Below are 27,462 nucleotides of genomic sequence, written 5' to 3'. Positions count from 1 at the left end.
CCTGTCTCTGTCTGGAAGTCCCATTTATACCTCCTGCCTAGCTATTGGCCATTGAACTCTTTGTTAAAGGAATCACAGCAATGTATCTTTACACAGTGCACAAATACCCCACAACAAGGGGACATGACCGGTAGACTGAACAGGGCCATGGGGACAGGAAGGAGGGGAGAGGAAGACAGAGTAACTTGGAGTCAAGTGGTCAAAAGGGCAAAAAGGACCTTGTAACCAAAATAGGTGGGTTATACAGGAATCAGAGAAGCAGGGAGAAGGGAAGTCCAGCTGTTTAGGGTAGGGGGCAGGGTATGGCAGCCAGGAGGATCCTGTAACAGGTAGGGACTGAGGGAGACTGGTGGCCAGGGTCTACTTTGATACGTTAATAGGCATCTTAGCCATTTGTCTGGGGTTTGAGGTCTAATATATGTCCCTAGCCTTTTATTGATTTATTTGATTGAAACAGGCTTTCACTCTGTAGCCCGGGTTGGCCTAGAATTTGGATGCCGGGATTACATGTATGAACTACTACATCTGTGACAATTTTACACAATTTTTTTTTTTTTTTCGAGACAGGGTTTCTCTGTGTAGCTTTGCGCCTTTCCTGGAACTCACTCTGTAGCCCAGACTGGCCTTGAATTCACAGAGATCCACCTGGCTCTGCCTCCCAAGTGCTGGGATTAAAGGTGTGGGCCACCACCGCCGGGCCCACAAATGTTTTCTTAAAATGTCTATATTCAGAGCCTCAAAATAATCTTTGAATCTGCTTTATACTGATTTATAGTACTCTGACAATCACTTATTGCAAATGACATGTGTATACACACACATGCACATACTATACATGCAGATACAGACATACACATTTTACAACGCCATACTTCTTTTTCCTTCGTTGAGCTTTTCACACTTTTCTTATCCTTTCAGGTCACCTTGAATTTCTTCTGGTGCAACGTTCTGAGTCTCACTCGTAGCTCTGTTATTAATATAAATTTTATACAACCTTATGATAACATTTCTTTCCTTTTCTCTGGCTCACAAACAAAACGTGGTTGCCCTGGTTTTAAGAAAGCGCCCGGGATACCAAGGCAGGAATTCAATCCAGAAAGAAGGCTCCCAGATCACGTGACAACACCTCCAGCGAACACGTCATATTGCCGTCACCCAATGCTTCCGCCCTCTTCAAATATGGCTGGTAAGCTCTCTCTGCACCGCAACTGTGGCCGTTTTTGCGTGTAGGAACCATACTGGAGTACATACCAGTCTCCTTTAGGCAGATATCGCGGCGGAGGAGATCCAGCAGGGCTGCAAGGAAGACGGTTTGTTACCGTCAGTAATCACAAGCGCGGACCGGAAGTTTTGCGTCCTCGCTGTCCGGGGGAGCCGTTAGGCACGCACGCCGGAAGGGGCCAATTGGCCAGTGTGAGGCGGTGCCCACTGAGTTCGCGTCCCTCGGGCAGCGGAGCCATGGAGCCCGGGGCTGCTGAGCTTTATGACCAGGCCCTGCTGGGCATCCTGCAGCACGTGGGCAATGTCCAGGACTTTCTGCGCGTGCTCTTCGGCTTTCTCTACCGCAAGACCGACTTCTACCGTCTGCTGCGCCACCCTTCGGACCGCATGGGCTTCCCGCCCGGGGCCGCGCAGGCCCTGGTGTTGCAGGTGAGGTGGGGAGCGAAGGGCCATTGGGGTCCTGCCAGACCTTATTTCAGTTCCATTTCCCGGCGCAAGACCTGCCCCTGGCTCGCGTCCTATGCCCCGACCAGCGCCACTCCTCATCCCAACCCTTCACCTTTTGCGGTTCTCCCTGGAGTGCCAAAGGTGATTAGGTGATTTTGTGTAAATGGCCAGGCGTTATCTGATGCGCGAATCCGTTGTCAGGGATGCTCGGTGCTTTGGGAACAGTCTGGGTTTGTGCGGGACATTCTTAGGTGTTGGAAGCTGCCAGCCTGCTTTTGAGGGCCTCTGAGCATCCTGTGGGCATCCCCAGAATGGTGCAGTGGATTTTGCTAGGATGTATTCAAACCGTGCAGGCGGGAGGGGAAGGACTTTCACAGCGGCAGAAACTTGACTATTTGAGAACTCCCGGGCTCAGGAGGTGGCAAGAATGACCGGTATGTATTGATTGGTGGGTGTGGCCGCTTGCCAGTGACCCACAAAGTCGAATACAATCGAAATGATGAGGAAATTTACATTTGGATTCAAATCTGTAAGTTCCAGGTTAAATTGTTTTTGAAGCGTTACTAGTTACTGACTGAAGTTGTCTGGACACCTTTTTAAAGTTGTTTTGTTTTGAGATGGGTTTTGCTATGTCGCCCTGGTTGGCTTGGAACTTGCCAGGTAGATCAGGATTTCTTTGAACTTGTGGTCCTCCTTCCTCTGACTCTCCAGAGCTGGGATTGTTGACATTGTTGAGTGTAGTAATAAGCAAACATTTAATGAGTATATTTAACACTCAGCTGTAATATAGGCTCTGATGATGTAGGTATTTAAATAATGGCCCGTCTACTCATACATGGTTCAGAAAATAAAACACAGAGGGTAATAGAGAACTCTGCTAGCTCTCTGTGTGGTAGAGCGGTTTGGAAGGAAGTAATAGAGATGATAGGAATTTGAGAAAATTTTGTAGGAAAGGTTAGATTTTTGGTGAGATTAAAAGTATTTCAGGTGTGTGGTTTGCCATGCCTTTAATCCCAACACTTGGGAGACAGGCAGGCAGATTTCTGTGAGTTTGAGGTCAGCCTGGTCTACAAAGTGAATTCCAGGACAGCTAGTGCTACACAGAGAAACCCTGTCTCGAAAAAACAAACAAACAAACAAAAAAAAAAAATTGAGGGGAGCATCAAGCTTGCCTGTTAGGATCTGATTCTCTGGCACCTACCAAGTGCTTCACGTTACCTTCTGAAGTTTTCCTCCGGTCTGTGGGCTTCTCAGGTGTTACTTGCCTCCGTTCCTCAGTGGAGGAAAGCGAAGCTTAGGATGTTCTGGTAACTATCAACCTGATGGTGAGGTGATAGGTGGGGTGGCCCCCTCCTGGGGCTCAGTTTCAGAACGGAAACTGAGAGTTACTGTTCGGCCTCATCAGTGTGGCCCAAGTGCCATTTGAGTAATTGGAGAGTGTGAGAGGTAGCTGAAATGGAGCCTTCTGTCACTTTATAATGAAGTCTGGCCTCTTGATCGTCATAGTCTATGAATTTGATGTGTCAGTTCAACAAGGGTAAATGGTGGGACAAGAACCTCACTCAGCTATTTCCTCATAGCTGGAGCTCATGACTTCAGTTTCCTGATTCCCCATCTTCCTGGTTTGTCATTTAGCTGTGCCATAGTAGGGTGGACACTTCTGTTTTGGTTGTAGAGAGGTAGCTGGTATTTGACTTTCTGGTGCAGTACATCTTAGTTTAGCTTTAACACAATTTGAGGGTTGGTTCTTATTTATCTGATGAACTGACAGGTAATGCATTTATTTACCCTATAACGTTATAAAACAGCTACCTCTTAGAGATAGGTTACAGTGTGGTGACCATCTATTGGAGGTCGGGAGCAGGAGCAGAGGAAGGGGAAGGATGGATCAAAGATTCCAAGGTTCCAGATCTGGGTGACTGGAACAGTGACACTCATTTACTGCACTGTCGCTTGGATTGGGAGGCGGGGGTTAGTCTTTTTAGTTTTTGACTTAGTTGAATTTGATATTGGAGACAAGTTCTGACCTATAAGCTGTTGAAATTGAGGAACTGGATATTGTTGGAGATGGAGGGATGGTGAGGTCTGAAGAAGAGCCCAAAGTAGAGGCTAGTTGGGGACCAGTCACAGTGAAGGCACTGGGTTTCACTGAAGCCAAGGGGACAGTCTTTTTTTTTTTTTTTTTTCTTCTAGACAGGGTCTCTCTGTTGTTTGTTTTTTTGTTTTTCTAGACAGGGTCTCTCTGTTTTTGTTTTTTGTTTTTTTTTTCTAGACAGGGTCTCTCAGTGTAGCCCTGGCTGTCCTGGATCTCGCTCTAGACCAGGCTGGCCTCGAACTCACAGAGATCTGCCTGCCTCTGACTCCTAAGTGCTGGGACTAATGGCATGTGCCATCACTGCCTGGCTGGAACAGTCTTAAGCAAAGGTTTAAGACTTTTTTGTTTGTCTTCACCCCTTTTCCCACCCCTGGTTATTCTCAACCGTCAGCCTTGACCAAGAGCCTTTTTTTTTTTCTTTTCAGTATCTACTTTCAAACAAGTATTTATGTTCACTGTTTTGGACCCTGGGAAACAGAGCCTTTTAAACTGATGTGAGTTTTTGGATTTTTTTAAATTTAAATTTTATTTATTTATTTTTGAGAAAGGGTCTTAACCATGTAGCCTTGACTGTCCTGGAACCCAGTATATAGACCTCAAACAAAAAGAGATCTGCCTGCCTCTGCCTCCTGAATTTGGGATTAAAGGCGTGTGCACCATGCCCTGCCAACCAAGAAACTTTTAAAAAGAACAGATTTTCACCCAGATGTAGTGTCGCACGCCTTTAATCCCAGCTCTTGGGAGGCAGAGGCAGGCAGATCTATGTCAGTTCCAGAGAAACCCTGTCAAACTGTTAAAAAAGGTACATATTCTTGAATATTTTCATTGGGTAGATCATAGTGAATCTCAAGGATCTGCTTTTTTTTTTTTTTTTTTAAATTTACAGAAAGCCTTTGGCAAGAGGCTTGTAAGGTGGGTTCAATATTGGTAAGGGAGTGTGATGTGAAGTGTGATGTGAAATATCAGTCAGATAGAGTGATGTAATACCCATACAGCATTAGCTCATTTTACTCATCTGCTTCTTTTTCTTTTTCTTTTTCTTTTTCTTTTTTTTTTTTGTTTTTTTGTTTTTTGAGACAGGATTTCTCTGTGTAATCCCCTGGCTTTCCTGGAACTTACTCTGTAGTGCTAGGATCGAAGGCCACCACCCCGGCTTCTGCTTGTTTTTCTGTTTCTGATTCAGATCCCAAGATTCCTTCCTGTGACTTTCTCTCTCCAAGAGTGATACCCAGAGTTTCTGTGAATATAGGCAGAGAAAGTTTGGATGTGTTTCTGTGGAACTTGAGAGTTTCCTGCTGATATTTTGGGGAGTGAACTCTTGGTGTATGTGCTAGTTTGTTTTTTTTTTTTTTCTTTTTTTTCTTTTTGGTCAACTTAATACAAAGCAAGTTATATAGAAGGAGGTAGTTTCAGTTGAGGAAGTCTGCAGGGCATTTTCTTGATTAATGATTGATGTGGGAGGGCCCAGCCCATTGTGGGCAGTGCCACCCTGGTCAGGCGGTCCTGGGGTGTATAAGAAAGCAGGCTGAGCAAGTCAGTGGGTGTCATTCTTCCGGCCTCTGCTTTGGTTTCTGCTTTGATTTCACCTGGTGATGGACTGTAACCTCTAAGTCAAATAAGCCTTTTCCTCCCCAGGTTGCTTTTTTTGATGATGATGTTTTTATCACAGCAATAGAAAACAAATACAGTGCTACCAGTGTAAGGCATCTCACTTTTCCCTTCTAAGCTCTTTTTTGTTTTTTTTAAGAGACAGGGTTTCTCTGTGTAGCCTTGGCTTACTTTTGTCTTCCAAGCAGTACTCAGACACCGCTAGTGAATTCTTACCGTATCCTAGCCCTTTGGAGCTGGTGATTCCCACCCCTGTCCCAGGTCGTTCCCACAGCCTTTTCTAGCTCTGCCTCATGCAGGGCCTCTTTCTTTTTCTTGGTGATCTACTCTTGGAGCTGTGGCGGTTCCTGCAGTGGCCCTTATGGAAGACATACTCCTTCTCTAAGGGTCAGATGAGAACCTGGTCCTCCTCCTTCTGTAGATTTCTTTCTTCAGAAGTGTTCCTTCCCACTACAGTCTGTGACAGGCCATCAGAGCGCTAAGATGCTCACCTCTTGTGTAGGAGTTCTCTCAGTGTGAGTCTGTATTTGTGTAGTGCTGAGGGTGGAACCCATTGCCCCTGCTCATGACTGAGCAAGCATTCTTCTGACCTATATCCCCAGCCCTTTAGATGTAACTATTTAATGGTCCCAGCACCTTCACGGATGTGACTATGTCCCAGAAAAGGTTAAGGGTGTGTCTGCATGTCAAAGGAGAACTGTCAGGCCCTGATCTTGGGAAATCTGTGTTAGAAGTCCCAGGTGATGGGAGTGAGTTTGCATACCTTGTGCACTGTAGGCCCAGAGTGGGTGTTGATGGAATTGAGTACTCATTCCTATATCCTCTCAGCTGTCATGGCAGAAAGGGGAGCAGTAGTCTGGTAAGCCTGAGTGCATTTTGTAGATTGAAGTTGAGTTACATTTTCACCTTTCACTTTTTTTTTTTTTGAGACAGGATTTCTCTGTGTAACGGCCCTAGCTGTCCTAGAACTCACTTTATAAACCAGGCTGGCCCCTAACTCACAGAGATCCTCCTGCCTCTGCCTCCTGGGTGCTGGGATTAGAGTCATGTGTCGTCACCTCCTAACCATCTTTCTTTTGTCTTTTTTTTTTTCCTTTTTGGTTTTTCGAGACAAGGTTCCTCTGAAGCAGTTCTGACTCTGACTCTCCTGGAACTCACTTTGTAGACCAGGCTGACCTTGAACTCACAGAGATCTGCCTGCCTCTACCTCCCGAGTGCTGGGATTAGAGGTGTATGCCACCACTGCCCAGCCATCTTTCACTTTTTAAGTCTGAATTGCTGGTACATTCATGAATCCACAGTACCAGGACAGTGTATTCTTCACATTGCTGGCAAGGTTGGTAAAGTCATGACAACTAGAGCTGTGTAGCTTTGCATCCTCTGGACTTACAAGTACTGTGAACTTTGACTTGTTTTTGATTTTGTCAATTTCGGAACGTTCTTGAGGAGTAGCCGTTCCTACCAGATTTTGGTGAAGTTGTAGAGCATTTCCATTTTTGCTTTGGTTTATTGCTGTTTAATTCTGTACTTAGTAGATTTGTTATTTCTGTGTGAGGTGTGCTCTGATGGGGCAGGTGAACTCACTGCTGGATTGGTGTTCCATATTCAGGTCTTTAAAACATTTGATCACATGGCTCGCCAGGACGATGAGAAAAGGAAGAAGGAACTTGAGGAGAAAATCAGAAGGAAGGAAGAAGAGGCCAAGGCTGTGGCAGCTGCTTCAGCCGAGAAGGAAGCCGTGCCGGTCCCGGTGCAGGAGGTGGAGATTGATGCTGCTGCAGAAGTCGAGAAGTTGGAGTCCCCAGGCCCACCGGGCCCCGAGCACAAGGTGGCCCATGGCTTGGAGGAGGCAGAGGCTCCAGGAACTCTTAGCAGTGCTCCCGAAGGCCCTAAGGAACCCCCTGTGCTCCCCAGGTAGGAGCAGCTCCTCTGCAGTGTCCTCCTTTCTCTGCAGAGGATAAGTTTGCCTATGATTGGGTTTTGCTTTGTGGGGTTTGTAAAATACCAGTTCTGTTTTGGTGGGGCGGTGGTTAAGTAACAGAAATTTACTTCCTAATGGTTCTTTCTAGAGGCTGGAAACCCATGATTAAAGTATCCTCTGGGTTGTTTGCTCTAAGGCCTCTATCAGTGGCTTGCAGACAGCATTTTGTATCTTCATATGGTCTTGCCTTCCTCCGTGTTTGCCTGTGTCTTTTTTTTTTTTGTTTGTTTTTGTTTTTGTTTTTGTTTTTCAAGACAGGGTTTCTCTGTGTAGCTTTTGGAGCTTGTCCTGGATCTCACTCTGTAGCCCAGGCTGGCCTTGAACTCACAGAGATCTACCTGGCTCTGCCTCCCGAGTGCTGGGATTAAAGGCATGCACCACCACCGCCTGGCTTGCCTGTGTCTTAATCTCCTGTTCTCAGGCTGCACCTCAGACACACTAGTGTGCCAGACTGCCTTCCATCCAGGTGGTTCAAGGGCCTTCTTCAGGAACTCATCCATGATTCCCTTTCTTCAGGGGATTTTGAGTCAGCTAAAATGAAATCTTTATTTATTGTGTATGGCATATGCCTCAGTGCATGTGTGGCAGTCAGGACAACTTACAAGAGTCAATTCTCAGCTGGGCCTTTAATAGTCTACAGAGCAAGATCCAGGACAGGCACCAAAACTACACAGAGAAACCCTGTCTTGAAAACTTAAAAAAAAAAAAAGAGTCAGTTCTCTCTTTCCATCATGTGGGTTCCAGGGATGGAACTCAAGTTGCCAGGCTAAGTGGCAGGCACCTTTACCTGTTAAGCCATCTTGGCAGCCCCCTAAAGTGTAATTTTAATAGCCTCTGAATCATTCCTAGAACAAAAGTTGACTTGCTTGGAAAATTTCTGGGAGGAGAGTTTATCTGTCACCAAACTTTGTGAATTAGCACCTGACTTACGAGAGCTGCAGACACCATGAGTCTCATTTCGAACCACTTCTGTGGTGCTGCTGGCTCCTTTCAGCCATCTAGTCAATGTGTTACAGAGCCATGGCTTCCAGCTCCAGGCACAGCAGCACTCTTTAGCTCAGCATTTATTTAGCTTTCTCTGCAGCCTGCATAACAGTCCTGTCGTTGATATTTGGGTGCTCACTTGGCTTCCGTCTTTTCCACCGTGTGAGACGAATGAATGATCTGTTCACAGTCCTGCACCAGTTGAGGGCCAGAGCCAGAATGAGAGCGCTTGTTGCCTACCAGAGCCCCTACTGTATCTGTGTGTAGACTGAGCCACAGTACCTTCATTCTTTGGTTTGGAACAGGATTGAATGTTCAACCTAGGACCTCACACGTGCTAGGCAGATGATACTCCCTTACTGAGGAACATCCTCAGCTCTTGATTCTTAATGTTCTTCTCCCTTCAAGAACACTGCTGAATGGATGTTTCCTCCAATCCTGCAACCCAAGGAGTGATGTGTACCTGAAGAACGGTCTAATGTAGGGCCTACATTCATAACCTGCCCCTGCTACTTCCTAAACATATTTTGGGCAAGCAATATCACTTCTCATGATCTACTGTTACTATTTTTAATTTTGTGTGTGTGGGTGCTTTGCCTGCATGTGTGCCTGTTTGCCGCATGCATGTCAGTGCCTGTGGACGCTGGACAAGGGTGTTGGTTACAATCGGAAACTGCCATGTGGTTTCTGGGAATTGAACTTAGGTCCTCTGGAAGAGTAGCCAGTGTTCTTAACTACTGAACCATCTCTGTGTCTCATTTCTCTGTGAGACTGTAAACCCATCTTGTAGAGCTCTTGTGAATTTTAAATGAGCTCAGGGTCAGGCAGCTGCTGAGTGCAGAGCTGGAGTATAGCGCACTTGCCTGCATCCAGCCTCACGGTGTGCTTCTGCTCACTCTCCAGCAGGAGCTGAGTGCACCCAGTCCTTCCCAGGGAGACGAGTGGGCAGTGTGCTGCTGCTCAGCTCCGATCCTGCTGGCTGGTCCTCTCTTGACAGGTCTGCTGCTTTCCTCTCCAACTTCTGTTCTTCCCACTCCTTGTACTCTAACCTGTTTTTGGAGAGGGAGTTTAGTTTCCGTTTAGAGAAAGAAGCGAAGTAAACAATTTAGAATGGCTTACTACTGAGTAGGCAAAATAAGTTTTGTAAAGATAGAGTGTGGCAAGACAGTAGAGTCTAGCTAAATACGGAGTTTAGAGAAAGTAAGTGTTGGGTGCGCCAACCAAGTTGATGGAGAATAGGAAGCTGGTCTTGTATATGGAGCTCTGAAAGAAAAGGGCTGTCTGTGGTAAAGGTTTGGAGTCCAGAAGTGGAGGAGGAAATCTGATACTAAAAAAGAGTGTTTTTTTTCTTCTCTTTTTTTCTGTAGCCTAGGCTAACCTTAATTTCTTCCTATAGTCCAGGCTAGCTTTGAATTCACAATCTTCCTGCCTCAGGCTTCTGAGTGTTGGGATTACAGTCATATGCCACCATATGAAACTCTTAAGAATTTTCTTTCCCCTACACTAGGTAGAGATGGTGTGAGAGAGCTGGCCCTGATAGCCTGGGCCTAGGAGAGCTGACTCCACCCCTTGCCTGAGGGGGACGGTCCCAGGGCCCTGGACTGACCAAATCAGCTATCACCCATGCCCACATCCAGGGCTTCGAGTTGTCTCACCCCAGTGTCTACCCCATCTATGACCGGGTGGAGTGTGTGAAAGGGCTGGTTCTGTGGAACCATAGCTGCAGGATCTCCATGACTTGGGGCAACATCCCAGGAGGCCTTTCAGTAAGGGTTCAGTGTTGTTGGTGTACCAGAAGCCAGAGGCTTTGAACCAGACCAACAACTCATTGCAAAAGCATATGCAAGTGAAGCTGAGTGGACAGAAGGGTCTACCGTGCTACACACGGCAGCTCCCAGGGCCACTAAGATGAATGAAGAGGTGCTGGCGGGGCGGGAAAGATGGAGGAGCAAAGAAGTTTGTTGTTGGTGGTGGTTTTTAGTTAATATTTTTAACATTTTCTTTTGATGGGGGTGATTGTTAATACAGTGTGCGGAAGGCTCTGGCAGGTCGAGCCAAGGTGCCTACAGCGGGTGAGAGACAGACGCCATGCAGACAGCGGTCAGTGGAGAGGGTTATTTGTGGGGAGGAGAGAGAGGGAAAGAGAGAGAGGGAAAGAGAGAGAGTGAGAGAGGAGACACACCTCGTGGGAATAGAGAGAAAAGAGAGAGGAAGGGGTGGACTCTTTCCTTAAAAAGGCTTTTACATCAGGACGCAGGGCCGTGCCAAGGGGGTGGGATTTCAAGGGGTGGGTCAGAATATTAACAGTGATGCTACAGGGGTGAGGGGCAGATATGGAGGGACTGGGAAATGAGCAGGATTGGGGAGCATGAGGTGAAATTCCCAAGTAATAAAAAAAATTATGTTAAAAAATATACAGGTTAAAAAAAAGAACTTTCTTTTTTTCCATCATGGCTTTTATTTATTTTTTTATATTTATTATATTATATTATATTATATTATAATTATATTATATTATTTTATGTATGTGAGTGCTCTATCTGCATCTTCATGTACAACTTTATGCCAGAAGAGGGCATCAGATCCCATTACAGATGATTGTGAGCCATCATGTGGTTGCTGGGAATTGAACTCAGGACCTCTAGAAGAGCAGCCAGTGCTCTTAACCTCTGAGCCACCTCTCCAGCCCTCTCTTTCTTTTTTTAAATACAACTTAAAATTTTTTTTTAAATTTTTATGTGCTTTGGTGTTTTGCCTGCATATGTGTCTGTGTGAAGGTGTTGGCTCTCCTGGAACTGTTTTGAGCTTCCATGTGGGTGCTGGGAATTGAACCTGGGTCCTCTGGAAGAGCAGCCAGTGCTCTTAACTGCTGAGCCATCTTCCCAGGCCCTCTTAAGAACTTTGTTATTTCTGGTAGTGCAGATCTACTGGTGATGAATTTTCTTTTTATTTTGGATATTTTCCTGCTTCTTTACATGCCTGGTAACTTTTGATTGGATATTAGACACGAGTGTTGTGCTGTTATGTCTGTATTTTCTTTTTTTCCTTTTAAAGAGCGTTGTTTTGTTCTTGGAGGCATTTTTTAAAATTAATTAATTAATTTATTTTTCTATTATCAGCTTGATACAGTACAAATTCTTATCCTAATAGTGAAATGTTTCATTGAGGCTTGCCCAGCAATTGAGTAAAACCAAAACTTATTATAAGCCACAGTCATCCTAGGGTCCCCCCTGCTATATAGCCTCCCTGGTTCTGTAGGTTACAGTCTGAATCCACTTATGAGTGAGTACATACCATGTTTGTTCTTCTGGGTTTGGGTTACCTCACTCAGGATGATATTTTCTAGTTCCATCCATTTGCCTGCAAATGTCATGCTGTCATTGTTTTTCTCTGCTGAGTAGTACTCTATTGTGTATATGTACCACATTTTCTTAATCCATTCTTCAGTTGACGGGCATCTAGGTTGTTTCCAGGTTCTGGCTATTACGAATAGTGCTGCTATGAACATAGTTGAGTATGTATCTTTGTGGTATGATTGAGCATTCCTGGGTATATGCCCAAGAGTGGTATGGCTGGGTCTTGAGGTGGATCGATTTCTTGGAGGCATTTTTTTCCCTCTTCAGATCAACATGACTTTCTGAAGCTCAGTGTGTGTGTGGGTGGGGAGAGTTAAGATGTACCTTTAGGCTGTGGGTGGTGGGGGCACACCTTTAATCTCAGTACTTGGAAGCAGAGGCAGGTGGACCTCTGAGTTCAAGGCCAGCCTGATCTCCTGATCTATGTAGTGAGACCCTGTCTCAAACAACAACAAAAGTGTGCCTTTAGGACCTTTTATTTTGGGGCCAGTCTACCTTAACATTTGCTCTTTTGAGGCTGTCTTCTCAACGCTCCAGAGTTCAGGTATTCAGAAAAGTCTTCTCATGTGTCTCTACCTATAATCCCAATATTTAGAGGTGGAGGCAGGAAGATCACTTAAGTTTGAGGCCAGCCTAGTCTACATAAAGAGTATAAGGCTAGCCTGGGCTACAGAGTGAGAACTGTCTCAAAAACAAAACAAATATCTTACATTGTTATTGAGTGCAATAAAACATGATTTGCCTGTCTGTTTATAAAGTAATCTTGAAGATTGCTAATGTGGATATTGTGAGAGTTTATTTTTTAGTCAAGTTAGGCAAGACTACAGTCTCTAGTTGCTCAAATACTCGTGGCAACATTGCTTTGAGGAAATATGTAGGTATGGGTAGGGTCTGTAGTAGTTGACTTTAAGCAGGGGAGGCTATCCTATATGAGTGGACTTGATCAATCAGCTGCAACTTCCCTGAAGCAGAAGAAATTTCTTCTGGGGACAGCATCTGCACTCAGTTTCTGGGGAGTTTACAATGGCCTATGTGGATTTTTGGACTGGTGTAGACATTCCCCATAGTCATGTAAATATATTTAAAAGGATTTCGTTTATTTTTACATTCATCCATCCACCCACCCACCACCCACCCACCTACCCATCTGTTTGAGACAGGGTCTCTGCATAGCCCTGGCTGTCCTGGACCTTTCTGTATAGACCTCTGCCTCCCCAGTGCTAGGACTAGAGGTGTACACACCGTGCCTGGGTCTATGTGTTTATTTACTTTTTAGTATGTGTAGGGGTGGACTTGTGCCAGGGTGCATGTATGGAGGCCAAAGGACAAGCTATGGGGGTCTTGTTCTGACTTCTCACTGTCTGGGCTCCAGGGGTTGAATTCAGGCAGTCAGACTTGGCGGCAGGTACCCTACTGGCCACGCCATCTTGCCAACCTTCGTAGAAACCTTTTCAGTATTTGCTGCTAGTTCTGTTTTTCTGGCCCAACTTTTGACAGATACAGTTGTTTCATGGTATAATTATTGCTAAGTGAGAATAAGGATATATACTTTACTGTTGAATGCCAAATTCGAAAAGCATGTGAAATTTGAAAAGCCTAGAAAAGAAATGCATTATTAATAGTAGTTCCCACAGAGTGGGGTGGAGTAAGGAGTGCTTTAATGTGCATCTTTGTGTATGTATGAGTGCACATGGAGATCAGGTGACAGCCTCCATGCTGGTCCTCTTCTGATAGGGTCTCATTACCCTTTGCCAAATAGGCTAGTCTAGGTGGACAGTGAACTTCCAGAGACCCACTGTCTGCCTTTCCTGGACTAGGATTATAATCCTTCACCATATCTGACTTTTGATTTGTTTTGTTTTGACTTGGGTTCTGGAGATTAAACTCAGCTCATTATGCTTTAAATTCCCCTGCCCCCCTTTGTTTTTTTTTTTTTTCAAGACGAGGTCTCACTAGCCCTGGATGACCTAGAATTTGCTATGTAGACCAGGCTGGTCTTGAACTCACACAGATCTGCCTGCCTGTCTCCCAAGTGATGCAATCAAAGGTGTGCACCACTACACTTAGCTTAGGTCTTTACACTTTTCAGGCAAGCATTTTACCGACTGAGCTATCCCCCTAACCCCTCATTTTTATTTTTCTCTTTTTTTAAAACACAAATGAGGAATTTTGTTTGACTATTTTTTATAATTTCTAAAAAATAAATAAATAAATAAAGGAAATTTGTTTTTGGTTTGAGTAATGGACTAGAATACCTACCTTACTGTAGGGATTCTACTTTAAATTCTTACCAGTGAGCTGCTTTCTGCTTGTAGCTCCAGTCAGAATGCTGCCATAGTAGTAGGTTCAGAGTGAAGATTTGCACGTGTTTCAGAAACCAGCGTTTTTACTTGCTGCTCAGCGTTGACTTCTGCTGTCCTGACATTCGGGGCTTAGGACTGCAGCTGCTTCTCCTTCAGTCCTGTAACCAGTGAGCCAGCTCCTCACAGCTCATTAGTCTATAGCTGCACATCTGAAAATGGAAAGTCAAGGCCGACTGTCCTTTCCTTGGATCCTAAGTTCCTCTACCAGTTGGTTATCCATGGAAGATGTGAAGATTTGGCATTTTGTTGGTTAAATAATTGAAGACAAATCTTCAGGTGACCACATCTAGGTGACCTCCCCTTCTGAGAACTCTTTCCAAAGTCAGTTAGCCCAGGGCCTGAGATTTTGAGCACTGATTTTTTTCTCCCTTTGGTTTTTAGACAGGTCTTATAGTCCAGGATGACCTTGAACTCCTGACTTTTTTTCCACCTCCTAAGTGCTGGATTGCAGGTGTGTGCCCTCATGCCTGGCTTTGTCTGCTTGCTCTTCCTACACCCAGCAGTTTTATTGCTGTTCCTGATGGCCTGTGTTAGACATTTGCTGCTGTTCTATACAGCATTGATGGATACTCCCTCTCTGATTCAGTAAAGTCCCATGACATGCTTATTTAACCAAAATTGGCATAAGTGCTGGGGAAAAGAAAGACAAGATAATAAATAATATATTTATAGTTTGCATATGCATTTTTATTTTAAGCTGTTCATTAGTGTATATAATACACCGTGTTTTTGTTGTTGCTGGTTTTGTTCGTTTGTTTTTTGAGACAGGTTCTCATTCCCTGTGATAACGCTGGTTGGCTTGGAACTCCCTATGTAGACCAGGCTGGTCTCAACTCACAAGGATATGTCTGCCTCTGCCTCTAAGGAGCAAGGCTGGGGTTAAAGGTGTGTGCTGCTGTGCCTGGCTGTTAAACTTGATGTTTTCATGTGTGTTTAATACTTCCTCACCGCCAAAAGGCTGGGAAGCAGTCATTTCGTATTTTTTTGAAACACAGTTCACCTAGCAGTGCAATGAACTCTCTTTTGGAATATATTTGTGACTTCTGTCAAATAGTCTTGTGATCATCACAGCCATGACAGGGACATTTGCTTTAGCCCAGACTGTACTCTGCTTCTTTGTTAATCCGCAGGCACATGCGGGTGCTGGGGATTGAACTCAGGCCATCAGGGTTAGTGGCAAGTGCCCTACCCAGCTGAGCCATTTTGTGGGCACTTACTAATTTCTTTCTTTTAGAATTATTTTAAAATTTTTGTTTTTGTTTGGAGATAGGGTCTTGCTATGTAGCCCAGGTTGTCCTCAACCTTGTGTGATCCTCTTGCCTCCACCTTCCAAATGCCTGGCTACAGTATACATTTTTATTTAGGTATAATGAAGCAGGTGGAGTTTTTCCACGGAAAGCTACAGGTCCGGTAGGTATTGCTTGGGTGATTAAGGGGATATTGAAGGCAATGTTCATTTGACCTAATTTTGCTCTCACTGACCAGCTCCAGTTGCCCTAAATCTCACTGTTGTCTTCACCCTACTTTCACTGCTGGGATATATCAAGGAAAAGGCCGAACTCCTCCAGGCCTGGCTTGGTGGCACATGCCTTTAGTTCAAAACTACATGCGAGACTGTGGTGGAGAAACTGCCTGAGCTTGCGCCCCGTGTAAGGAGCGAGGCAAAGAGGAGACCGAAGGGAAAGAAGTGCTGCGTGCTTGTGACACCCACTGTTCGCACTCATGTGGGCACAGAAGTCTCCCGGTTGTGCAAGGCTGTGAAGTACACCAGTTTCGGGAGTAGAAACTGTTTGGTTTCTCTTGAGTCTCAGTGTCTGTTGTGGTTGACCGGTGACCAGTGCCTGTGACCATGACTAGAGCTGTGGAAAGAAGGGACATCCAGCTTTCAGCGTCTCCCAGGCCAGTCCTGAGGCGCCCTGTTTAGGCTGCCTGTTGTGGTTCCCTCCCGGCTTCATCCCAGTTGTGTTCTCAGAGCACCTGCAGTTCAGGCTCTCCACCTGCAGGTGGTGCTTCAGGCAGTGGAAAAAGCTGTGCTTGGGTCTGGGGATGCTCACGAAAGGATCTTGACAGCGTGTAGCAGTTCTGTTTTTCTTTATGTAAATCATGAACAGAATTCCTTACAAAGGAAGGAAGAGGGGGAAAAGTAGCAATAAGAATATAAGTTATCTGGCACACACCTTTAATCCCAGCGCTTGGGAGGCAGAGGCAGGCAGATCTCATGAGTTTAGGCCAGCCTGGTCTACAGAGTGAGTTCCAGAGCAGCCACGGCTACAGAGAAACCCTGTCTTGGGGTGAAAAAAGAAAAAAAAAAAAAAGAATATAAATTATTGCCCAGGCATGGTGAGTCTGAGGCTGGTCTAGGCTATATAGTGACATAGTGAAACTCTATCTTAAAAAAAAAAAAAAAAAACAAACCCAGAAAAACCATAACCAGATAAACAAAAGGAAGACCCCACCCCCACCCCAAACCCACAGCAATACAACAAACAAACAGAGTATCAGTTAATCAGTTATCACCTGGAAACAGTTACCCTGAGAGCTAGGACTGAGTGCCTTTTTTCTCTCTTGGATGAGTGATCCCATGCTGTCGTGTTGAATAGTCATTACTATAAGCCTATGTCCAAACCAGCCCTTCCTCCTGCCTATGCAGGGAAGCAGAGTAGTGGCAGTGTGAGGAGAGGGCATCATAGAACTACATGATGTAGGAGCTGCTCATGTAGTTGAATATGGTACTAAATGAAGCCATTAGTGTGCTTTCATATTTTTGGCAGTGTGTCCTTTGTGCCTAGGTGTTAGAGGGACCTAGGCACTTCTTGGGAAGGGAATGGCATCATTTGGAAGAGGTAACTACCTGGCAGTATAAATACCATGGTTGGCTTTTGCAGTGCTGGAATCAAACCGTGGTATGTGCTACATAAGCATTCCATTGGGCTCTATCACCAGCATTGTTTTGTTCTGTTTCTTGGAAAGAGGTCTTGTGTCACCCAGACTGGCCTCAGACTCACTATTTAGCCAGCTTTGGTTTGAATTCCTCCTGATCCTCTTGCTGCCACTTTCTAGTGGTATAGCCATGTGCCTCTGTGCATGGCTGACCTCAGTCTTCCGAGTCATCATGTCATAGAGCAGTGGTTCTCAACCTTCCTAATGCTGTGACCCTTTAATACAGTTCCTCATGTTGTGGTGACCCCAGACCATACAATTATTTCATTGCTACTCCATAACTGTAACTTTGCTACTGTTACGAATTGTAATGTAAATATCTGATATGCAGGATTTGTGACATACAACCCCCCAATGGGGTTGAGAACCTCTATCACAGAGGGACTGGTGAGCTCCTTGGGACCTTGTTTCTAAGTCTCCTACTTATTCATGAGTGCTTAGCCCTCATGAGCTGATCTTCTCGAGAGATCCAGCTGCAGTAGCCTCACCTTGAGGAGAAGGCTTCAACATAGAAATTTCTGGAGAACGCTAACACCCATTGTGTAGCACTGATGCCTGTAACGGCATTGTGTGATGTTTCTTAGGCAGGCTGTCAGAGTGAGACCTGTGCCTGAGGCTCTCTGGGTGCAGTCACACTACCTGTGAAAGCTGGGTCCTTTGGTTTATCTTCAAACAGTTCTCCATTTGCTGGTTAAGGCCTTATTCAGTGCCCCTTGTAGACAGTCCCTTGGTAAAGTCATGGTGGCATAGTCAGAAGTCCCCATGTCCATCCTGTAGGTTGTTGTGAGGGTTGAATAAATGCTAAAGACCTGATTAGCATGGTTCCTGATAGGGTGATCACTCAGTCAGGGGCTAGCCATCATTATTGAAGTCATCTGTCCTAAAAAAGAGATGCCTGTTTTCCTTTTGGATGATACTCATACAATATTTGGAAAACAGACAAGTGTATAAACGAAGAAAATCTCACTACTCCTCACTATATTTTTGGGATATTTTCTATAGTTTTTCCTATGTATGTAAACATAGGCATACATTTAAACATGTCTAATTGTGTTTTAAAAATTACTTATTTACTTGTATTTCATGTACATTCGTGTTTTTCCTGCATGGATGTCTGTGTGACGTGTTAGATCACCTGAAACTGGAGTTACAGACAGGTGTGAGCTGCCATGTGGGGGCTGGAATTGAACCCTGGTTCTTTGGAAGAGCAGCCACTGCTTTTAACCACTGAGCCAACTCTCCAGCCCCTAAATACATATATTTGTAAACTTTTCTGACATGTCTTTCTATTTTGCTGAACAGTATAGCTTGAGAATTTCCAGCATTATTTTTGTACTTTGAATCCCTACTGCGCACTGATGGGTGTATGTGCCTGGAGTGGCTCTTGTGCGTGGACAAGGGTGAGTGATGCACACATAGCATGTGCTGAGAGGGAACAAGAAGAGAGCTAGGAGTAGAGGGGCGTTTGCCTGTTGCCTTAGATCAGGGCTCTGTGGAGCTCACCTGGGGACCGAGCACCAGCTTCCCTGCTGTTTCATTTTGCAGACAAACTCACCTTGAAATCACTGCTTTTAAAGGACGCTCAGGCATCAGAGGCCTACACAGGACCTGGATTTAAGTCACAGCTAGGAAGACTTTTGCCTTCTAGAAAGTACTTGCTCACTTCCTAATTTACTTGCTAGTTTATTCTTGAGCTAGGATCTAGTTCTCTAACCCCAACTGGCCTGAAGCTCGTGTTCAGCTTTCCTACTGCTAGGATTGCAGGAGTAATGCTCAGTGCATTCGTATTTTTTGTTTGGCAGTTCATTTGATTCTTATTTCATAGTGAGACTTAACAGGCCTTGTTTTTAGAAAGCAGTAGCTTATTGATTGATTGATTGATTTTTTTGGGCATTGAAGCTGTATTAGAAATGACCTGGTGTCCTGGTCTGTCAGAATTACAGAGGTCAGGGGGTGGAGGTAGAAGCATGGTGCAGTAACCTGGAAAAACGTGGTTTTCAAAATAGTGATAATCCCTGATCTGTTCCCTTTGTTCAGATGAAAAAGTTAAGAAGGACTAGAGTTGTTGGAGACTGAATTGGCTCCGTTCCACTAGGCTGGCCATGCATTCATTTGCTTTCCTTTGTGAAGAAAAAACTATAGTCTGACTGTCTGAAAGATGCTTTTTTTTTTTTTTTTTTTTTTTTTTTTTGGTTTTTCGAGACAGGGTTTCTCTGTGTAGCTTTGCGCCTTTCCTGGAACTCGCTTTGGAGACCAGGCTGGCCTCGAACTCACAGAGATCCGCCTGGCTCTGCCTCCCGAGTGCTGGGATTAAAGGCGTGCGCCACCACCGCCCGGCGCCTGAAAGATGCTTTTAAGCTAAGGCAGTGGACTAGAGATGGAGCTCAGCTGGTAGAGTGCTTGCCTAGCATGCACACAGCTCTGGTTTAGTCCTCAGAACTGCATGAATCAGGCATGGTGGCATATGCACCACATCCTAGCACTTGGGAGGAGGCAGGTGGATCAGGAGTTCAGTGTCATCCTTAGCTACTTTGAGAGCTTGAGGCTAGTCCTGGCTACCTTAGACCCCGTGACAACCAACTTGTATTTGAATTGTGCTAATTTTTGCACTAAAGACATACATAGTATATACAATTCCTAAAACGTTGGTTGGGTAGAATTTGAAGTAGAAACTGTAGTGGGCACAAGAGTGTAGGACTCACTCCCACATGCTCATTGTCAGACCTTCTCCCTGTCGTCTGTTGTTGAAAACAAATTCTGCCTCATAGCATTTTATCTTAATGTTCTCAGCAGGTATTTAAACTTTCAGTTTCCTTATAATGTTCTATAATGTGGTTTGTTTGAATCTGACTATGAATAACACTGTAAACATGGATGGCTCATAATTGACAGTTTCCACCCCCTGCCCCAGAATATCCTTGTTAAAAGAAATCAGTGAACAAGGCCCTAGGTTTATTCCCCAGAACCACCTTCTTCTTTTTAAGAGTTATTTTTATTATTTTTATCCCCAGAACCATTTTTAAAAAAAGAAAAGAGACAAAATCAGGCTGTTTGTTGGGCTTGCCACTGTGAATTTTCCTGATTGTTAACCGTGAGCTGGTTCAGCATGTCCTCTGTCCTATTTCTTGTAAGTCACAGTTGGATGAAGGGTAACAGTTTTAAAGTTACAAGACTATGTAATGGAAATGAATTGTTCTTCCTGGATGCAGTTTGTCCATAGCGTCTTTTGTAAATTTAGTCGTGTATGCATGTACTTGGCCTATTACACACAGTACATGTGTACACACAGCACATCTGCGGCTGTTGACTTTGCCACATCCCTAACTGTGCTGCGATCACTCAGGCTTGATAAGCGGCTGGCACCGACTTTCTGTTGCCAGGCACCTTCTCCTTAGCACACATGTGAGTTTTACTGTCCTTAAAACTGCATGGGGTAGGACTGTCCATCACCATTTTACCTTCAGAAAAGTGGCTTGTACTCATGTTGCTGCTGAGGAATGGAGCCTGGGCTTTCTTTCCATTGAATGGTTGGCACTGAGGCTCTTCACCACAGCTGACCTTACCCTCATTGGGGATTTAAAATGGAAATTACTGGGCCCCTTCCCTAGAGGTCTGTTTGATAGCTCTGGGTGTGGTTTGTGTATCTTGTGGATTTTCAGAAGCTTCCCAGTGACTGATATGTGGCCAGGGTTTTTCTTGACTGCCATAGAGTATAATATCCTATGGATCCTATTATGGCCATTATCTAATGGGTCCCTAAGGGGGTGTGTATTTAAACTGTTTACAGTACGCCGATGTCACAAATGATGCTGCAGTGAATATGTTTGTTGTGTTTCTTAGAACATGTGTATGCGTATCTGTTGAATGAATTCCCAGAACAGGAATTACTGGGTCCGAAGGTTTTTTTTAATTTTGATGGATGTTGCTAAATTGGCTCCTGAGAGAGTCTACTCATTTGCTCTCTGACTGCCAGCTTGCATGAGGGAACCCGATTCCTTCCCAGCTTCTGATGTGGCTTAAACTCATTTCTGGGCTGGTCTGGCCCGTTCTTGAAGTACCGTTCACTTTTGTCTTCCCCAGGTTCTGGTCTGTCTTTGTGTATGGTTCTGGGTTTTTCTCAGTTCCTATTCTCTTTATTTACAAACACTAAACTGTGTATTTCTTTTGCCATTACCAAGTTATTTACCTTACCGTGGATTTCTAATACATTTTAGCACTTGGTAAGACTCATATTTAATCATTTTCCCAAGACTTTTCTTTATTGAAATTAATTTTTCTATATGGAAATTTGATCAAAACTTTCATAGAGAAACATTCAATTCATGCTTTGGATTAGGACGAGTTGATATCTATATTTTTCTTTCTGTCTAAGAATAGGGTGAATCTTTAAGTCTTGTGTGGAATTTTAATTTTTTTTTTTTTTTTTTTCCTGGTAGAGAAACTGGAAATGAGACTCAGGTCTCTTCTAGGCTCCTGATAGTCTCATACTTAATTTTGTTGGGCTTTCTAGGTGTATAGACTATTTAGTATTTATTATGTTTAGTAATAAATTATATTTTATTACTGCATAATGACTGTCTTTAGTAGTAAATTATATGTATTTTTTGCACTTAGAATTTTAAATGTAACTGTGTATTTTTCTCCCTGTCAAGCTTTGTTGCCAGGCAACTGAAAGGCTGGAACTGACAGTCTTTAAAGCACAGGAAGGAAAGGGGCTTCTGTGGACGACTGGAGCTGGCCGCGGCTTACCGACCTAAGGGACTGAAGTAAAGCCACCAGAGTCTAGGTGGCTTTACAGAACGAGCTGTGGACATGGGTTTGAAGTGTCGTGAAGAGCAGGGACTGTTACGTTTAAAGCATTCACAGTTCGATGCAGTGGAGGCTCGGATGAGTGCCACTGAGGCAGAGTGAAGATGAGAGAGGGGCCTCAGGGTTCTCCTAGGAGCCCCTTTGTCTACCTGTTGCAGAGTTCCTAGCACTTGGCTCGTAGGTGACACTTGGTGAGCCTGACTTTTGTGATCTGAAGGGACTTCACGGGAGCAGGGAGGGAGCTTTGGTAAGGAGGGCGAGCCTCTGGCTGGTGTGCTCAAGTCACGAATGGACAAGCCTGGAAGCATAGGTGACCCCTGTCGTACCAGTGTGGTCAGACTTGCTGCTGGCGCTCTCCTCTGTGTCCCCCGAGCGTCTCTGTGAGCACGTAAGATCCCAGTCTCTGGTAGTTCTCGTTTCTCCTTCTCGTGAGATGCTCCTCGAGGATCCCTGTGCTGTCTCTGCTCAGTGGTGGCCCCAGTATGTCCTAGGCAGCCTGTCCTCTGGTCTCTGCCCTGCAGGTGGTAGACGGCTACACTCCCAGCTCTGACGTCTGCTTTGGACCCCTTGTGCCCAATCCTGTTCTTTTCTCGGCAGAGTATAGAGGCAGGAAGTCAGCGGATGGGAGTGCAGGGCTGGGGCTGCCCCACCACTGTCTTCGTCCATGTCTCCATGAGCCGTTGTCTCTTTCTTGGCACCTGACTTTCCCACGGAAGGAGGACATTTTGTCTACCTAGTCACTGTTGATCCTGGCACCTAGCACAAACTTGGCCTTTGGTAAACAGCTGAATGAGTGGTGATGGGCATTAAAAATCACGTTCAAAGTGAGCAACCTTGTAATTTTAACACATCTCATGAATGACATTCTTCAGTTACAATTATTGCTTGTTTTTCCTCCATTTTTGCATTTGTCCATCATATATTACCTTGTCTTAGGGCAATTCTGAATTTGTTTGAAACTCACCGAGTCCTGAGACCTCTTCTCCTTTGTCTTGAGCCTTGGGGTGTGAGCTCCTCTAGTTTGGCCTTGTTAGGATCCTGCCCTGCCCTCCCTTTCCCTGGTGCTTTACAATACTTGTCAATATTTGTGTGACAGCTTAGAACTGTGCAGCCCACATTCCTGAGCCATGCTGTGAGGGACTGGGAGTCAGTGACCAGAGGCTTTTTTCTTCTTTCTTCTTCTTCCCCTGCTTGAGACAGGGACTTGGTTGTGCTGGGATAAAGGTATGCGCCACTACACCTGGCTGAGTGACAGGAGTTTTAACATCTCTTAGGATGAAGACACTGTGTGGAAGCAGTGCTTTAATGCTTGTGGGCATGCACAGTCCCACCTTGCAGCACTCCCTTTCATAGCTCCTGGAGTACGTCCTCTGATGAATTGACTAAGAGTCCTGGGAACTATGATGCAAGATCAGATTTGGAGCCCATGGAGATCTGGTCCCTTAAACAGTACTGTGGGGTTCTGCAAAGTAAGGGTGATGTGTGTGTGGCATGTAATTTGTGTACTTATGGCCTTGGGATGATACCAGTCTATTCTTGGCTAACCAAGGACTAGTATATTATCACCACTATTATTATTTGGTCTTTAAAAAAACTCTTGACTTTTAGGTAATTCAGCTTTTTTTTTTTTTTTTTTTGGTTTTTCGAGACAGGGTTTCTCTGTGTAGCTTTGCGCCTTTCCTGGGACTCACTTGGTAGCCCAGGCTGGCCTTGAACTCACAGAGATCCGCCTGGCTCTGCCTCCCGAGTGCTGGGATTAAAGGCGTGTGCCACCACTGCCCGGTGTAATTCAGCTTTTTAAAAGAATTGCAAAAATCTTACCAAGAATCCCCATATTTCTTGGTATTAGCTCATTCATAGACCTTGTTCAGATTTTGCTCCTTTTTTCAAAATCTTTCCTTTTTTCTTGGCCAGGGTTTAGTCTGCTACTGTCATTATATTTGTGACTCTGTTTCCTCAGACTCCCTTTCCTAGGACACTTTTTAAATGGGTGTTTTTCATGACCTTTAAAGTAACTTCTTTTCCCTCTCCCTTCCCTTTCCTTTTTCCTCTTACCTCCTCCCTCCCCTCCACTCTCCCCTTTCTTTCTCTTCTTCTCTCCCTCCTGTTGTAAGTCTACCTCTTTTGTTGAAGTTTCTCAGGTTCTTCTGATGCTTCCTTATGACGATATTCATGTTACATATTTTGAGCAAGAGTACTATAGAGTGGTGCTGCATTCTGAGTGCCTCATAGTAGGAAGCTGACAGTACCACCCCTTGGCGAAGTTGTAGCTGTCCCACCTCCCTCCCTCCGGTCTAGTTATGCTCTTTGTCATTGTAATTGCTAAGTGTCTTGTAGGGAGATGACTTTGGGCTAGGTAAATGTTTTGTTTCTCAAGGTACTCAAGCCCAGTTATCTTAGCTTGTTTATTTTTGTCTGAATCAGTTATTACTATAGTGCTTGCTAAGTTTAGACTATTGTCCATCATTTTACATTTAAAAAACGATTTATTAGCCCAGCAGTAGTGGCACACACCTTTAAACTCAGTACTTGGGAGGTAGATCTCTGTGAGTTTGAGGCTAGCCTGGTCATCAAAATGAGTTCCAGAACAGCCAGGGAAACTCTGTCTCAGAAAACAAAACAACAAAAACAAACAAACAAAAAAGATTTATTTATGTGTGTGTTTTGTTTTCATGGATATTTATGTACTACATGCATGCCTGTTGCCTGTGGAAATTAGAAGAGGGTGTTGGGTCCTTTTGGACCTAGAGTTATGGATCATTGTGAACTACCATATTCATGCTGGGAATTGAACCTAGGTCCTCTGCAAACCCCATTCTACATTTACTAATATACTAGTCAAAAGACAAAATTAAAATAAATTTAAAGATCTAATTGGCTTATTTGTAATTCTAGAATTAACAATCCTTCATTTTACAGAAAGACAAGTGTTTTCTTGAACTGAGAAGGAAATTGGTTTTATAGACAAAATGATTAAGGTCAGAAGAACCCTGGGAAAAGTGGGTTGGTTGTGTCAGAGCTACCTTTTTACATGGTTAAAACAGGAAGGATTTCTTGTTATGTTGAGTCACCATGAGTTGGTCTGCTGGTGGCTAGTGTGGGAGCTTAGTTCAATTATGAGCTATTCTTTCTGTGTACACACACTGTAAGGACATGGTTTCCCCATTATCCTTTTTTAATATTTATAATCAGTGCTATTTGTTTCATCACTTAGGTTCCATCATTATTATTAACTGCTCAAGCTGCTGCTTTCATTTGACTTGTCCTTTGGATATAATAATGTACACTTTCCCAAAACCTGAGCGTTTGTGGGGTTTTTGTTTGAGGGGAGGTGTCTTTCTTTATTAATTGTTTACTAATTTATATGTTAATTTTAAATAGTGGGTTTCATTGTGACATTGTCACCCATATGTAGAGTATACATCGATCATGTTCACTCCCTATATCCTTGTCAGTTCCCACTTCTGATTCTTTCTTCCCAGCTATTCCTCCTACCTTCACATCTTTTATTTCTAATTTATTTTTAAAAATTATTTGTATGAGTGTGTGCAATGTAGGGGTCAGAGGATAACTTTTGGGGGTTGGCTGTCTTCCACTGTGGTCCCCAGGATTAAATTCAGGTTGTCAGACTTGTGCAAGTGTTTCTTTGAGCCATCTTGCTGGCCTTATCCGTCCATCTATCCATCCATCCATCCATCCATCCACCCACCCACCTATTCATCTATCCATCATTTATCCACCCATCTATCTGTCCACCTCCCCATCTGTCCATCCATCTATCTGTGCAACCCAGTAATTTCACTAGAGTTGTGTAAGGAGCAAGGGTGAAGGAAGGGTGAGGGGCAGCCTACCAGCACGTTACACTAGTACACTTTGTCACTCACTGTGTAGACCAGGCTGCCTGTGGACTTTCGGTTGGGTCCTCTTGCCTCCTCTTCCTAGTGCTGGGTTACAGATGTTGTGTCTTGCTGTGCTTTCTTTGCATTCTTTCCCTGGGAGACTCTCCAGGGGTCTCTTCTTTCTCTCCTTCATCTGTGGAGTAGACCAGACTTCTTCATAGAGCCTTGATACTTTCATTGGAGGCTGAGATGAAACCAGGGGCTGGTGCTGGTGTGTTCCCATCTCCAAGGTGAGCAAGGAAAATTTTATGTGTGTAGGTGCTTTGCCTGCGTGTATGTCTGTGCACCACATGGGTGCCTGGTGCCTATGGAGGCCAGAAGTGGGCCTCAGATCCCCTGGAACTGGAGTTTCAGATGGTTGGAGCCACCATTTGGGTACTGGGACTGGACCTGGGTCCTCTAGAAGAGTAGCTAGTGCTTTTTTTTTTGTTTGTTTGTTTGTTTTTTCAAGACAGGGTTTCTCTGTGTAGTTTTGGAGCCTGTCCTGGATTGCGCTCTGTAGACCAGACTGGCCTCAAACTCATAGAGATCCACCTGGCTCTGACTCCCAAGTGCTGGGATTAAAGGCATGCACCACCACCGTCCGGCTGTAGTCCTTTTAAACCTCCAGGCCACCCCTCCAGCCCTAAGGTTTTGCTTCTTTACACTCAAAAACCATTACGTTCATTTCCCCCTTCACAATTCCATCATCTGTTCCCCCTTAGATCTTTTCCTATGGATTTAGATTGTGAGTCTGAAAGCCCTGACTTTGGCTTTAGGAGATTCCTGCATGTCAGCGGGCCTTATTTATTTGTTTGTTATATGTACATACACATGAGGGTGCCACGATGTGTAGAAATCAGAGAGCAGCTTTCAGGAATCAGTTCTCTCCTTCCACCACATGGGTTCTGGGGAATAAACTGAGAATGTCCGGCCTGGTGGCCACGGCCTTACCTGCCGAGTCAGCTGGAAGGCCTTGGGCCTTATTTTTGTCGTGTAAACAGAGTGACAACACTTAGGGTTTTAAATGATGCAGTAAGAGTAAACTTGGAGTACAGTCAGTCATACGTTATTTAATGGAGTGATAAGTCCTGAGGAATGCATAGGTAGGTGTTGTACATGTAGCTGTTGTACAAACATCATAGTGTGCTTACACAAAGACGGTGGTGTAGTACAACCTGTTGCTTGTGGTAACAAGCCTGCCCATCATGCTACTGTACTGAACACTGCAGACAGTTGTAACATAGTGGTGAATATTTATGTATCTAAATATAGAAGGACAGCAAAACATAGGGTGTAAAGGATAAAAATGATACACCTCTTCCAGGCACTTGCCATGAAGAGATCGCAGGATTAGAAGTTCCTCTGTGTGAGCCGGTGAGAGTGGGGTGAACACACATGCATGTTTTTTTTTTTTTTTTTGGTTTTTCGAGACAGGGTTTCTCTGTGTAGCTTTGCGCCTTTCCTGGAACTCGCTTTGGAGACCAGGCTGGCCTCGAACTCACAGAGATCCGCCTGGCTCTGCCTCCCGAGTGCTGGGATTAAAGGCGTGCGCCACCACCGCCCGGCCACACATGCATGTTTAACTAGGTGCTGCTCTAGAGTGAAGCACTGGCTTAGCTATAGTTTCTCTTTCTTCCATAATGAAGGTCAATATACCTTTTTTTTTTTTTTTTTTTTTTTTTGGTTTTTCGAGACAGGGTTTCTCTGTGTAGCTTTGCGCCTTTCCTGGAACTCACTTGGTAGTCCAGGCTGGCCTCGAACTCACAGAGATCCGCCT

The 27,462-nt window shown here is 44.6% G+C and overlaps 1 protein-coding gene across 2 annotated transcripts in view; it reads left to right on the top strand.

The window, feature by feature from the left end:
• The first annotated feature begins 1,158 nt into the window (after positions 1–1,158).
• The window catches only part of Nudcd3 (NudC domain containing 3), a 103,961-nt gene continuing 77,657 nt past the window's right edge, over positions 1,159–27,462 (top strand). The window contains exons 1-2 of one of the 2 annotated variants that reach the window (XM_052734451.1): positions 1,159–1,650; positions 6,981–7,285. In XM_052734451.1, coding sequence (XP_052590411.1) covers positions 1,459–1,650; positions 6,981–7,285 — 497 coding nt within the window. In that variant the 5' untranslated portion in view covers positions 1,159–1,458. The remainder of the gene's footprint in view (positions 1,651–6,980; positions 7,286–27,462) is intronic. The other variant, XM_052734450.1, reaches the window with a different exon arrangement.

Source organism: Peromyscus californicus, unplaced genomic scaffold (genome assembly GCF_007827085.1).
Source record: "Peromyscus californicus insignis strain IS unplaced genomic scaffold, ASM782708v3 Scaffold_13__1_contigs__length_99412109, whole genome shotgun sequence".
Classification (NCBI taxonomy): Eukaryota; Metazoa; Chordata; class Mammalia; order Rodentia; family Cricetidae; genus Peromyscus; species Peromyscus californicus.
The sequence above is the reverse complement of the archived record's forward strand: the minus strand, read 5'-3'. Positions and strand labels throughout refer to the sequence as shown.